The sequence below is a fragment of the Epinephelus lanceolatus genome, chromosome 1 (genome assembly GCF_041903045.1).
Source record: "Epinephelus lanceolatus isolate andai-2023 chromosome 1, ASM4190304v1, whole genome shotgun sequence".
NCBI lineage: Eukaryota > Metazoa > Chordata > Actinopteri > Perciformes > Serranidae > Epinephelus > Epinephelus lanceolatus.
The window spans coordinates 28,467,376-28,480,608 of record NC_135734.1 but is presented as its reverse complement, the minus strand read 5'-3'; the positions used below and the strand labels follow the sequence as shown (position 1 = coordinate 28,480,608).

The 13,233-nt window shown below is 41.2% G+C and overlaps 1 protein-coding gene across 11 annotated transcripts in view; it reads right to left on the bottom strand.

Moving 5' to 3' along the window:
* The window catches only part of LOC117256774 (calcium-dependent secretion activator 1), a 101,046-nt gene that overhangs the window by 34,382 nt on the left and 53,431 nt on the right, over positions 1-13,233 (bottom strand). For all 11 annotated transcript variants that reach the window (XM_078168959.1, XM_078168925.1, XM_078168951.1 and 8 more), the window contains exons 7-11: positions 11,022-11,133; positions 9,079-9,218; positions 8,634-8,700; positions 7,669-7,777; positions 6,565-6,777 (exon numbers count right to left, since the gene is read on the bottom strand). In XM_078168959.1, coding sequence (XP_078025085.1) covers positions 6,565-6,777; positions 7,669-7,777; positions 8,634-8,700; positions 9,079-9,218; positions 11,022-11,133 — 641 coding nt within the window. The remainder of the gene's footprint in view (positions 1-6,564; positions 6,778-7,668; positions 7,778-8,633; positions 8,701-9,078; positions 9,219-11,021; positions 11,134-13,233) is intronic.

The window sequence follows — 13,233 nt, the reverse complement described above, 5'->3', positions numbered from 1 at the left end:
ACACTGAAGATACAGTATAAAGTGCGAAGTCAAGAAAAAGTTATGTTGTAAAAAAGAGATTTGCAAATTTTTCTCTAGTTATGGATCCTCGGAAGTCATACTCTTTTTTTATTGTTTGTCTTGCTTCATAACTTTTGCCGTCAAGAGGACTTTTAAATATCTAAACCTGCTCTGTGAAATTCAATGAAGAAAGAACATTAGTAACATCAATTTGTGTAAAAAAAAAAATGTTATGAAACTATGATGAAACTGAGTAAATATGGAGGATGAAAACATGGTGGAATAATTCTTTTTTTTTTGCTTTCTTTAAACCACAAGGTAACATCTGCTAACTAAACTGAGCATAATTCCTTGGACTCTCTAACATAGCTGTCAGAGACGAAATGATGGGGACGAGGATGGTTCAAAATAGATAAGGGATGCAGTCATGTCCTCAGTGCGAGTGACGGGTGTCATGTCCATGAGACATTGACATGAGTGATGATGATTGGGAGTGGGGGATGGGAAGTGGAGGCCTGATCCTGGCCAGGCGGGGCCGGGGCAACGAATAGAGCACAACTGAGATCTGTCAACCTCCAGGTCTGTGAGGGGGGAAGGGGAAAGGGTGTAATACTACAGGATGCCAAACATTCACTGAAATTTGCTAAGAAGAAAGGAACCTACAGAGGGTTACAGTTTAGGAAATTAGCTTGTGTTTTTTTTTTTTACTCCAATCTGAGAAGGAAAACCTGCGAGACAACAAGTAAAATGTGGACGATGGAAATAAGAGATTGCTCAAGAAAGACGAACAAGACAGGTAAGGTAGGTCGTAATGTAAAAGAGAAGGACAGCGGACACATGAGGGCTGAAGACACGGAGAGAAGACGGTGTATGGCAATAAAGGTGAACGAACCCAGTGCTGGATGAGGAGACAGTGGTCGGGTGAAAGAGGATTGGGTGGGTAAGACAACCTTTTAATAGGACATTAAGACAGTGGTCGAACAAGTGAAAACCACAAGAGGAAGATTCACTCAGGACCAGGTTACAAAGAGAGTGATGTGGATGGTGAGGTACATCCAAAGAGTGAACAGAGGGTGCCTGGGGTTGGGCTATGACACACAGTGAGTGGGCTATATCTCCTTTGGTTGATACTAAATGAAGAAATGTAGTTTAAGTCCAGAATACACTCAGTAGTAAGATTATCATAACTTCGAATAAAAATAATGACTTCAACCATAAATAAAATTACCAAATTCCCAAAGTGAGAAGACGAGTACTTTTGCATACATATATAAATTATCACATGCTGGAGAACAGTGTGACTTTTCATTGAGCTTTTAAATGTCATGCACATCTGCAGACCCATTTTCAAATTTGCATTTGATCCTTTTTTTTTTTTTGGCATTCCCTTTTTTTTTTTTTTTTTCTCTACGCATTTGCAAGTTGACAATACTTGAATATGTTGCAGTGTATTCATGATCTCTACAGAGCACACTAACAGGCATACCACTACCGGAGAACTCTAATAGGGTAGCAATACAATTTGGTGCAAGTACATGGGTAAATAGCATGAAGCCGACAGAGGCAAAACTGTATCATTCTCTGGGAGATGGGGGAAATGAATGAAAACTCCTGTATTTTGTACAAAAGTATGGACACATGACACAGGTGTTCTCCTATTCAGGCAAACAAAGGGCAGTCAAAAGAAATCAAAATGAGAGACCTCTCCTTTCTGGAGGTGTAGCACCGGTCTAGCTTCTATCTACAGGCCCATCTACTGTAGGAAGGGGGGAGGAGGGGGGAGAGGGGGGGAGAGGGGGTCCGGAGTATTTTATCGGAAGAAGGGGCGGCATTAGCTACTCCTTGTCTCTGGCATTCAGAATACTCCGCATACATATTTGCCAACTCTCATCGGGGAAGGTTCAAAGAAAAAGAACTAAAAGCGTTTGAGCCCTCTGAAGTAAAGCATGATCAACACTTAGGGAAGTGTCAAAACAAATTTCACTCATGCATTTTGAAAAAATAACTGCATCACAGACTGCCACCATCATTCACACTTTACGTACGCTTCTATCTTTGGATAAATCTATACAAACATCCGATGCTTTCTAGGTTTCATCTCACTGCAGGAAAAGAATCATCAGCTTGTTTTCAGCTCTTGAAATTTATATTATCACTGATACATTTACACATGAAATCTTCCTCATAAGAATTTTGTTCTTGCTTTCCTAATAGTCTGTCACATTTTATCATCATATTGCTTTACTCTGAGGGATCCAGTAATATCCAATATGAATAAAAGAGAGAAGGCAATTATGCAGTAACAACTATAATATCAACTTTAACCATTACTGAGTCAAATAATAAGTTCTTAGAATAAAATACATGCATCCTATACTGGCACGGATGGATGCTTATACTTTGATCCTCGAGTTGAGGTCGTCAAAAACAAAAAAGTTATCAACTAATATCTAAGACATGAGGCGAGACGTGAAAAAGGAGAAGAGGGGAAAGAAGAGAGAAAGAACGTTGCATTTGTCAGATAATCGGCGGGGATTATCTGAGCTGTGCCGGCTACAGGGAAGCACTTACCCTTGAGTCCAGCTAGAAGACAGCAGGGTAAGAAGGGACAAACCAGAATAACATAAAGACTAGCAACAAGGCTGGAGGAGAGCAATCACGAGAGACCCTGACCTAGCAGCTGCATTACTCAAGAAGGGTACAGGCAAAGCATGAAGAAGAAAACACAACTCAAAAACAACAACCTATACCAACATGAGAGTTTGTGGGCGGTGGTGTGTGAGTACATGTGAGGATATGTGAACTTGACAACAGATGTTGAGGCATATTAGAAAGAGAGAAGAGGGAGACAGAGAGACAGAGAGAGACAGAGACAGAGGGAGGAAGAGAGAATTTACGATCCTCATCACTCCACTGCAGCTTCTTTATTCTGGATTCTGGACGAGTACTTAAGGAGTCGAGAGCTACACGTTAAGTACTGTCACTCTGTGTAACTGCAGATCAAACAGAAGGCTTACTTTTAAAAGGGACATTGGCAAACACGTACACCTACCAGGATGAAGTAAACCCCAAAGTCAGTTTTCTGTGTAAAAGATGCCTGTGTCTTTCTTAAAAGGAAAGAGACTATGAAGGTCCTGGAAGGGTTGAAATAAATCAAGTGGTGACACTTTAGTGCTTTTAACAGATAACACATCACATTTTAGCAGTAAATTTAAACATGCCTTAAAGGAGCACTCCACGTATTTTAGACAGAGGTCAGTCTACTGGTTATGGTTAGTATGGTTGGTACTGCTGAACCTCTGACAAGTTACAGACTCAGTGATCTCTGTTTTGTTCTCTCTGGTGGCACCCACAGTCATAAGCAGTAATTACAGGTGTGTATTTGGATCTCACTTCCCACAGAAGTCAAATTTCTTTCTTTTTCTTTGGATTTGCACTTGTATTCGAAGTTTCATCATCTGTAGTCGTCGCTCTTTTCTTTGTTTGTTCGGCCATAGTGACCATTAACTCGCAACGCTAGCAGAGGCCGGAAAAAAAAGACGCCCATTCACACACAAGTCTGCTGCGTTAACTCCGCCTACCCTCCCTGGCGGACCAACCACTACTGGCTGATGGAAAACGCATCACTATCCATGCACCACTTGTAACTGCTAATGCTGCAAGAGACAACCCAGTTCGTAATACTGCAAATACAAGTGCTTTTGTCAAGGTAGCTAACATTAATTTCAATGAAATTCTTTGAGACTACTACTTTAAGACCAATTCAGATTATTTCTCTCGGAGTGGTGGAGTGATTTTAACATTACTTGCACTGGTCAGTGACTTTGATTCTGTCTGGACCGTGTTTGTGGATACTTTCTCGCTGGTCCTGCTCTGCTCTAAATGCCATCTAGAGCAATGTCCTTGTATTTTAAAGCGGACGTTATACTACTTTCTTTTCTTTCTGTCTTCAGCTCAGTGTAAAAATAATGTGCTGACATCACATAATAAATGGCCTGTTGTAATGTCACCTTCAGGTAGGTGCTTGTATTCTATTTTGAGCCTCTTTAAGCCTGTATTTTTTTTTTTACATTTTGGCACCAATAAATATATGCAGGATTTGCTATTTGTGGCTTCTGTTTGTATGCATGGATGTACAGACAACATATCCTGGATTGATTTGAGAGGGATGAAAACTTACAGATGTGATGATTTTCAGGCATATCTGAAGTGTCTGTTTTTCAGGATGATTTTATGGAGGTTTCTTTGTGATGGACATTAAAGTTAATGCTGTCTTCTGGAAGTGTGAGTCAAAGTGAATGACTTCAACGTATTTCATGTCTGTGTTAAGATCTGACTGAGTACGATTTTTGATTCAAATTTACTTCCTACAGTATCTTTGCCTCATGTCTCTCTCTCAGCACACCCACTACAACTCTCCCATGCCTCCTTTGGGGAGCTTTTGACTTTCTCTCCTGGCTTTTTCCTGCAGAGCATCCAGATCTGTTACAGACCACACTCTTTAATTCGGCGATTGTTATAAAGCTGCAATAATGAGTTAGATTACAGAGGAGTACAGTGAATATTTTATTCTCCATCTGCCACAGTAATGTTAATCCTGTCTGTATTAAGCTTCAAAGAACAACCCTGATGATGTCATAATGATGTGACAAATACAATAACTCCAGTCTGCTACACTAAATGGAGGTAAGGAGGTTAAAACATATGGGTGCTTACTGGGCTCTGAGGGTCTAATGAAAAGACACTATCAAGTTGCATGGTGGGAAATGTAGGATCCGGCATTTATTTGGTTAGGACTCATACAAGGGCCTAAAAGTCAGAATATATCACTCTTTGATGTTGACCTTTTTTTCTTTTTATCTGGCTCTCTCCTAACATTATGGACCTGCAGCACTGAATCACTGGAGTACCCCTTTAAGCTGTCTATAATACCCTCACATTAATTTGTTGTGTTTCCTGTATAATCTATTATATGGAAAGTCCAACACAATAAGTACGTCAACATTTCTTAGACGACTAACAGATGTGATGTGCACTAAACCACTTTCGAGTATTAAACTGGTCGTTCGGAGAAGGCAAAACCATTTAAATTTGGCGCAGAATCGTTCAGAACCTTCATAGAACTCTTGTTTACCATCAGTCCACTGCAGCAGAGTCAGGAGGGCTGTGTATGTTATGGTCCCAGTGCCATTCAAGACCACCAGGGGGTGAAACATGTACGCGTGGTGTGCCACAATGTTTCAGGGAGGGGGTAGGAGGTCTGTGCCACTGTGAGGAGGCTTTGAATGGCAACAGCTGGCATCAGAGGAGTCAACTAACCACAAGAACGATCACATACTGGACAAAGAAACCAATGGAGAAACAACATAGAATTTATGTGATAGGATTCTGAGTAACTGATCCAATTCATGTCTTTAGAGTTTTACGCCAATGATATGATTGGCAGAGAGTGAAATAAACTTGGGGCTTTTTTAAATTACTATATTATTATTATAATTATAACCCTGGGTGTCCATTTTTAGTATTAGTAAATAATGCCAATTATTTTGTCTATGATTCATCTCAGAAAAAATGAAAATCTTGCTTTTTGTTTACGTTGGAAAACAAATCTTAAACTATAGAGTCAAAAGATGCACACAAAAAGTTTTTTGTCTGAATAGCAGGATCTATTATTGTGAATTGGTATAAAGTATGTGACATAAAGTTCAGTAGGTCAGAAAGGTCTGTTAGTGTTGCTATGGGCTAATTTCTCGAAAATAAGACTGCAAAAGGTCAAACCCAACTCCAATACATACAGATCATGTGAAGAAAAATGTTGCTGGCAGAATTTGTGATGATACTTACAAAAATAATAGATATATTTTTCCCTTCTTTAATGAAGGGGGACACAAGAGACGGTTACAACAGAAGTTGGTACAGATGCCACACTACTATAGACAGTCTTACCTTCACTTTGCTACCTGACCTGTGGGCTGCTTAGAGGTGCAAGTACAGTGACAGATTGGTTAAAACTTTAGACATGTTGTCTGGCTTGGCTGTCATTCAGTGACAAAGGAACCATCTGAGAAACTGTCTCAGAACCTGCCTTCACAGCTGCCGTCTACAGCCACGACCGGATTAAAACAGGCCTACAGTTAGGACAAGAGCAGCACACCCTGGCACTGTCAGTCTGAATTCAACCCCAGCAGGCTTGAATGTTCAAATCTTATGTGTGGTGACCTATTTAGTTTTTACACAAAGTGTGCACGCCGCATCCCGCTGCTGTATGATAAAGTATTTTTCAGGTTGGTTGTTCCTTGTGAACAGACTGATGGAATAGCATGGAACTGCACCTTTAAACACTGTGGAAGTGGTGACAATGAGTGGAAGTCCATCAGATGCTGGAGGGATCTGTGAGAGATCAAGGCATGTGTGTGCGTGCTTGTGTGTTAGTTCTACCAGCACGTTTTGTGACTGCAGTGTGGAGCGCATGGCGTGAGACATTTATGGGTTAGAGCTTTCACTGCATTGTGGATGAAAACTGCTTTCTGCTCAAGTGACTGTGTTGTGTTTCGAGCTACTTACAGAACTGAGAAATGGGAGCATCCATCTGGGCTGAGGCACCCCCTTTGGAGTTGAGTTTCTGGACCTGAGTGGGTGGGACAGGCTTGTGGGACTGGCCGGTGGCACGATACATGGCCTGGACCCACAGGATGCGGTCCTGCTCATCATCGCTGGCAAAGATCACAGTGTCTCCTTCCTTCACTGCATTGAAGAAAGCCCTGCCGCCATCCAAGCCTGAGACGAAAAGGACGTGAAAGAACAAATAGTTAGTAGGGTTGTACCGATCCATCAGTCTGGGTCGAAGTAAAAACAGATCCATATCATCATGTTTTAAGATACACCTTTATTCTAAAATACCCATGGCGTGTGTGTGTGTCACCGTCAAGCAATCGCGCCAGGCAGATCTTGGCAAGCAGCCAAAGAAAAGATGATGAGGATATTTACTTCCCTCTCAGGAATAAATCAGCGGTGTGGGAATATTTTTGATGTCGAAGAAAAGACAGGTCACGCGTGCCTTGTACAAACAATGTCGTTACGAGATGAAATAAAAAAACCTGGCCAGGTGTCTCACTCCACTCACTTGTTGCTCTCTCAACAGTAATATTAGCTGCTCTGTTTCAGCAATGTTGTTCTGAAAACTTGTGCATGCATGCTGAAATTCAACTGTCCTGTTCTCTCAGGAGATGCAGTGACTAACGGTAAGTAAGAATGAATAAATCTTAAGAGCTTAAGCTAATAATGGTGACTATTAGAAATACAACTGCTTGTTTATGAATCTTGAGAGTTATTACTAATCTAAATTTTATACATTTGTTAAATGTTCTCATTGTTAAGCCATATTTTATGTGTGTCAGTGGAGTCACTTTACCTTTACTGCATTTAACCATTACAATTATTTACAATTATTTGTGTGTTGTTTTTATCTTTTATGGCCAAAATAAAATAAACTAAATCTAATTTATATCATATCATGGCAGACTGTGATAAAGTAAATACTGTATTGTTGTCTAAAGAATCTATGTAATATTGTATTGTGAAGAAACTACAGATTTACACCCTTAGTAGTGCATGTTTTACAGTGTGTTTGTACATATAGTTACACCATGTATAGGTGTGCTGTCTCACCTGGCTGAGGGTCACTGTAGTCCACAGTATACCCGTCCAGCTGGAGAAGCTCCTGCGGTTCTGACTTTTTCTCTCTGTAGCTGCACATGGCGAACGTGTACTGACTCACCTGCAACACAAACAATTAGAGATCACTTGAGCCAGCCACACAAAAAGCGGAGTTATTCAATGCTGTTCTGCCCTTGAGTAATGAAATTTAGAGTAATTGTCAATTGTTTTAATGACACAATGAAGAGTAAACACATTTTTATAAATTCCGTGTTTCCTGCATATCAGTATAACAGGTTTATGAAGGTGTATCCTGTGCAACGGTAGATATATGTCCGCTCATAGAGATTGGGCAATACAGCTTCTGCCGTGGGAGCTATTCGGAGCAGGCTATGTAGCAAATCAAGGCTGGATTTACAAATGATCTAGCGAATCCAGCTGCCTTGCAAGGTAACGTGGTGTGGGTAGACATAGAGGAGGAGAGTGACGTTGTAAATACAGAAACCTTGTTAGATTTAATTATTGTTCTCAGAAATCGTGAAGCTTCCATTTTGCAAGAATATCAGTTTTACTATTTTGAGTCTTTTGTTTTTAACTCAAGTGTGGTCTCGTGAGGCAACAATGTTTTTTTGTTTGTATGGAAGTTCTACATAAAAGGAGATAACAATCAGTTGTGATGAAACTGTATGGTAATTGTAAACCATTTCTTCATTAAATTTATAGGACTATTACTACGTATATCGTGATACATACCATTACTGTGATATACAATTACATGTATCACTATAAAAGACCATATCGCCCACAGTGTAATATAAACAATACCAACATAGGCAGTACGTGCAAATATTATTTTTATGCATTCAATATTGTGGCTCAGCAGGTCAAAAGGAGTCTTTTAAACTTACTTAATGGTGAAAAAATCTCAACAGAAATGACCTCAAACTGAACACAGTTTTATTTTTATAATAACCAACCTGCACAAGGACAAAGAAACGCTTCTTCCAGCGCTTCCAAACATTCTTCCCAAAAGCCCACAGATACCTGTCATTGTCCACACACAGGGAGACAGAAGTCCACGTCATGACGAAAACACACTGATTATATTTGTTTATATTTATAATTTATATTATATTTGATGGTAACGAGAAAAGTTGAGCCTTTAAACAAAGAGCATAATGATTATATCAAGGAAGTGTGAATAATGCTGTCTTCAATATATTGAGTTTTCCAGCACACAAATCTAAAGTACATGCTGGCATCCACCAGGGGGAGTAGTGCACTTCACAGTATTTTTCCATGGTACGTGACTAGAAATGAGGCCAAGGAGCTGAGAGGGCTGGAGTTCTATAAGAAAAACATGGAAAATGAAAGGCACACAGGAACGTCACTACACAGCTTACTTGGCAGAGCGTCTCTTACCCGCAGTGTTTCATGTTCTGTGGTTTGTCCATACGTATGGCCAGTTTGATCCTCAGATCTTGGTCGGGGCACGCCTTGGTCACGGTCATCTTATGGAGCTCTGACTGCTTGGGGCTGTTAGGAGTTGGGTGGAGGACAACCTGCACTCAAACATAAAAAAGACAGCAAAAAGTAAGACTCCATGATCATGGGCGTTTGTATCCAGGAGGTGAATCTTTGATCTCATCCTGTGCAACGTTCCAGCAACACCAATCAGTGTTTTTGCAAAGGCTGGTGATTATGTGTGTTTGCGTTTCATATTTTTTGAAAGTGAAAGAATAAAGTGAGTCAGGGTAGAGAAACAGAACAGCGCTTTGCTCTGCCTCCCCGAAGAGGAGGCCTAATCTCTCTTTGCTGAGTTAAAGAGCTTTGAGGAAGCCTGCCTTCCTGCCAACTCTGCTGCAGTGGGAGATCAAAGAGCCTTGTCACAGCCAAGGTCACTGCCACTACAGGGACGTCTGAAGCGCCGCTGCCCAAACGCAAACCAGCTACACCACCTTGCTTAACCATCTATCACAGTAACTTTACACATTTACACCTCAGGAAAGTGCAGGGCTGAGAGGTGATAAATGTTTCTGCTCTCTCTCTCTACATCTAAGTCAGAGGAGTTAAATAATGTTCAAAGATCATAAATCTGATGTTAAAAATGGGGAAAATTTTTGTCAGCCTACTTCTATCTTACAAGAAAAGTACTGCAGCATAATTCACTGCCATAATTCAAACACAATACTTACGTCGTAAGTATCAAGATGACGAGTGTTTGCTGGATGCACAAGTACACACAAAATGTTCTCCCTCTTCCAGGACTTGCAAAAATCCTCAAATAAAAGTCAAAATTCTGCAGCAGTGGAGCTGTGTTTCGGATGTGAAAAAGATGTTCTCGTTTTGACAACCTCATGTTCAACTTGCAAATAATCAAAAGGTTATGTCTGAATCACATTCAAGTGGCGGTACACTGAAGACTCAGCTGAATTTATTAAAATCAGAATGTTGCACAGTTACAAACAACTTCTACTGAGCCCAAACCCACTAATTTAAATATGCAAAAACAGCCTTTGAATGTTGCCCCCATCAGCCACAACATTACAACCTCTGACAGGTGAAGTGAATAACATTGATCATCTTGTTACAATGTAGTGTTGCAGACCAAGTACACCCCCTCATGGCAATGGCACTCACCGCTAGCAGTGGTCCCCCCAGCAGGACAATGTTCCATGCCACACCAAAAAAAACTGCTCAGGAAAGGCCCGAGGGACGTGACAAAGAGCTCAAGGTGTCAATCTGGCATCCAGTTTTCCAAATCAAGCATCCATGGGACTCTCCTCGCGACCTACAGGACTCAGAGTTTCCATTGCCAACACCCTGGTGCCAGACACACCAGAGGGCATGCCCAGAGGTCCTCTGTCCATGCCTCAACAGGTCAGATCCCAACAGTGGATCCGACTTGGCTCTGACCTGTTGGTACCGGCACAACCCACAGATGCTTGACTGGATTGCGATCTGGGGAATTCCAAGGCCAAGTGACCTTGAGCTCCTAGTCACGTTCCTCAGGTCATTCCTGAGCAGTTTTTGCGGTGTGGAATGGCACATTGCCCTGAGAAGGGGTACTTGGTCTGTGACGATGTTTAGGTGGGGGTGCATGTGATCCACATAAATGCCAGGACCCACGGTTTCTCATCAGAACACTACATTGTAACAACACGATCAATTTCATTAACTCCACCTGTCAGTGGTTTTAATGTCGTGGCTGATCGATATGTGTATTTCTGTTTATTTAGCTAAATAGGTTGTAATTTGTTAGTTTGATGTTCATCTATGCGACATGTGGGTCATTGTGACAATATTCTCATGGCTGTGTTGAAGTCAGAGCATTTCTGTGTTGGTAAAACAAATCGACGTGTTACCCTGCCCAGTTCTTTGTCCTCCAGTGCCAGCACTCCTGTGCTCTCTGTAAACAGTTTCACCTTGACAGCAGGCAGAGGGTGTGTGGTGGTGAAGTCCCCTTGGGTCCCCCAGCTGAAAGACACAACAAAAGACACTCCAGAGGTTAGCTTCCATGACAGCGTGACAGCACGGTGATCTCACGCAATGACCTCATCTTCAGCAATCACTGAGTCTCTTTCACTTGTCAATTAAAGTTAAAATCTGGAGGAGTTTACCTCCTTAACTCAACATTTTCCGACTGAAAACACAATTGAAGAAAGTCAGTAAACATCATCAAACAGACAAAGAACATTATGCAGCAATCAAAGAAATTAAAGAAGAAATTAAATCTCTCTTTTGAGATTGTTTGCGTCTTCACTTTAACACAGACTTGAAATAGCAGCAGTTTTTGGGACGACAAGGATTGCAGTATACAACAGAGGGGAGCCATTACATTGTTTATAGATACACACTTGCACGCCACGGTATGTATTTTTATCACAGAAGAAAGACGATGGGGGACTGACTGGAAGTCTTTTATAAAGGAAGAAATGCTGCAGAGTCACAGAGATCTACAGTATGTCAAAGTTAGGATAAAACCACAGAAGATAACAAACACACGCACTTTATTCTTCTGTCTCGCTGTCACTTGTTCTAAATGCGTTCCTTCTATTTATGTACCAGACATCTTTAAAGCTGCGCTTGGCAACATTGTTATATAACAAAACACTCGTCTTATCAGCCAGCATTATTTGGTGGGTCTGTACCAGAGAACGACGCCACAGACTGGCTAAAATTAACTTCTGCTGTCAAGTGTATTGTATTTATTTAACCCCTTATCACAGGCGTGTCTCAAAAACAAGATGATTTTTTTGTATTTACTCTGAGAGGCAGTTATGAGTCTCCAGTCCACCTGACCTGCATGTCTTTATACTCAGGGAAGAAACATGCAGAGACTAAAACTCCACACAGGTTCAAAATGTGGCTGTAAGACTGTAGTTATGAGTCAAAGCGTACAGGATATGTTCACATTTTTCCAAATCTGCTTTAGCTTTCATGCTCATGTCAAAGCCATTTCAATGTAAGTGATGGGGGACAAAATCCACAGTACTGTTCGGTGAAAAAATTACTTCCAAAGGTCAGCTGAAGCTAATATGAGGCTTCAGCAGTCTGAGTTAGTCATATCTTATTACAGTCTTTCAGTGCAAAATTGCTTCTTTGTTTCCTTGCTGAGCCGTACTGGAGGGATACTAGGGTGAGTCAGTCATCGACCGGGGCGCGGTTTTGCCATGGCGTTAATGGCATTCATTATGTGCTTCAAAAGTAACAGCTCTCAGGGTTCCCACATGTTTACATGGACAAAATTTCAAAATGTTTCCATGACTTTTCAAGGACACATAACATTTTTTTCTTGTCCCACTTGCCCTGCATTTTTCAAACATAGCAGGTTCAAACTCTATTCATTCATTTTCCATAACCCAAATTTCCTGTAAGGGGTCGTTAGGGGTTGCAGGGGGGGCTGGAGCCTATCCCATTTGACACAGCAAGAGGCGGGGTACACCCTGGACAGGTCGCCAGACTATCACAGGGCTGACACATAGAGACAGACAACCATTCACACTTACATTCACACCTACGGCCAATTTAGAGTCACCTATTAACCTGCATGTCTTTTGACTGTGGGAGGAAGCTGGAGTACAAGGAGAAAACCCACGCTGACACCGGGAGAACATGAAAACTCTGCACAAAAGGGCTCTCCCACCCTAGAGTTCAAACCCCCCACCCTGGGTTCGAACCAGCAACCCTCTTGCTGTGAAGTGACAGTGCTAACAATGCTACCACCGTGCCACCATCCAAACTCTATTCAAACATAATTTCAGCTACCTGGCATAGGCAAAGGAAAAGATGGATGGCGGGGAGAAAATGAAGAATTGTACCTGACGGTAAACAAAACACCACATATCGACACACATTGGAGCTACGTTATGTCAACAGCTACAGGAAATATTCTATGTTATATTATGTTATTTTAAATTATGTTGAAGGTTATTCATGAAATATTACTGCAACAATTTCATGATACACCACAAAATTCCATGACTTTTTCAAAACTTCAACGAATTCTATGACTTTTCCAGACCTGGAAAACGTGATTGTGACATTCCATGACTTTTCCAAGTTTTCCCATGATCA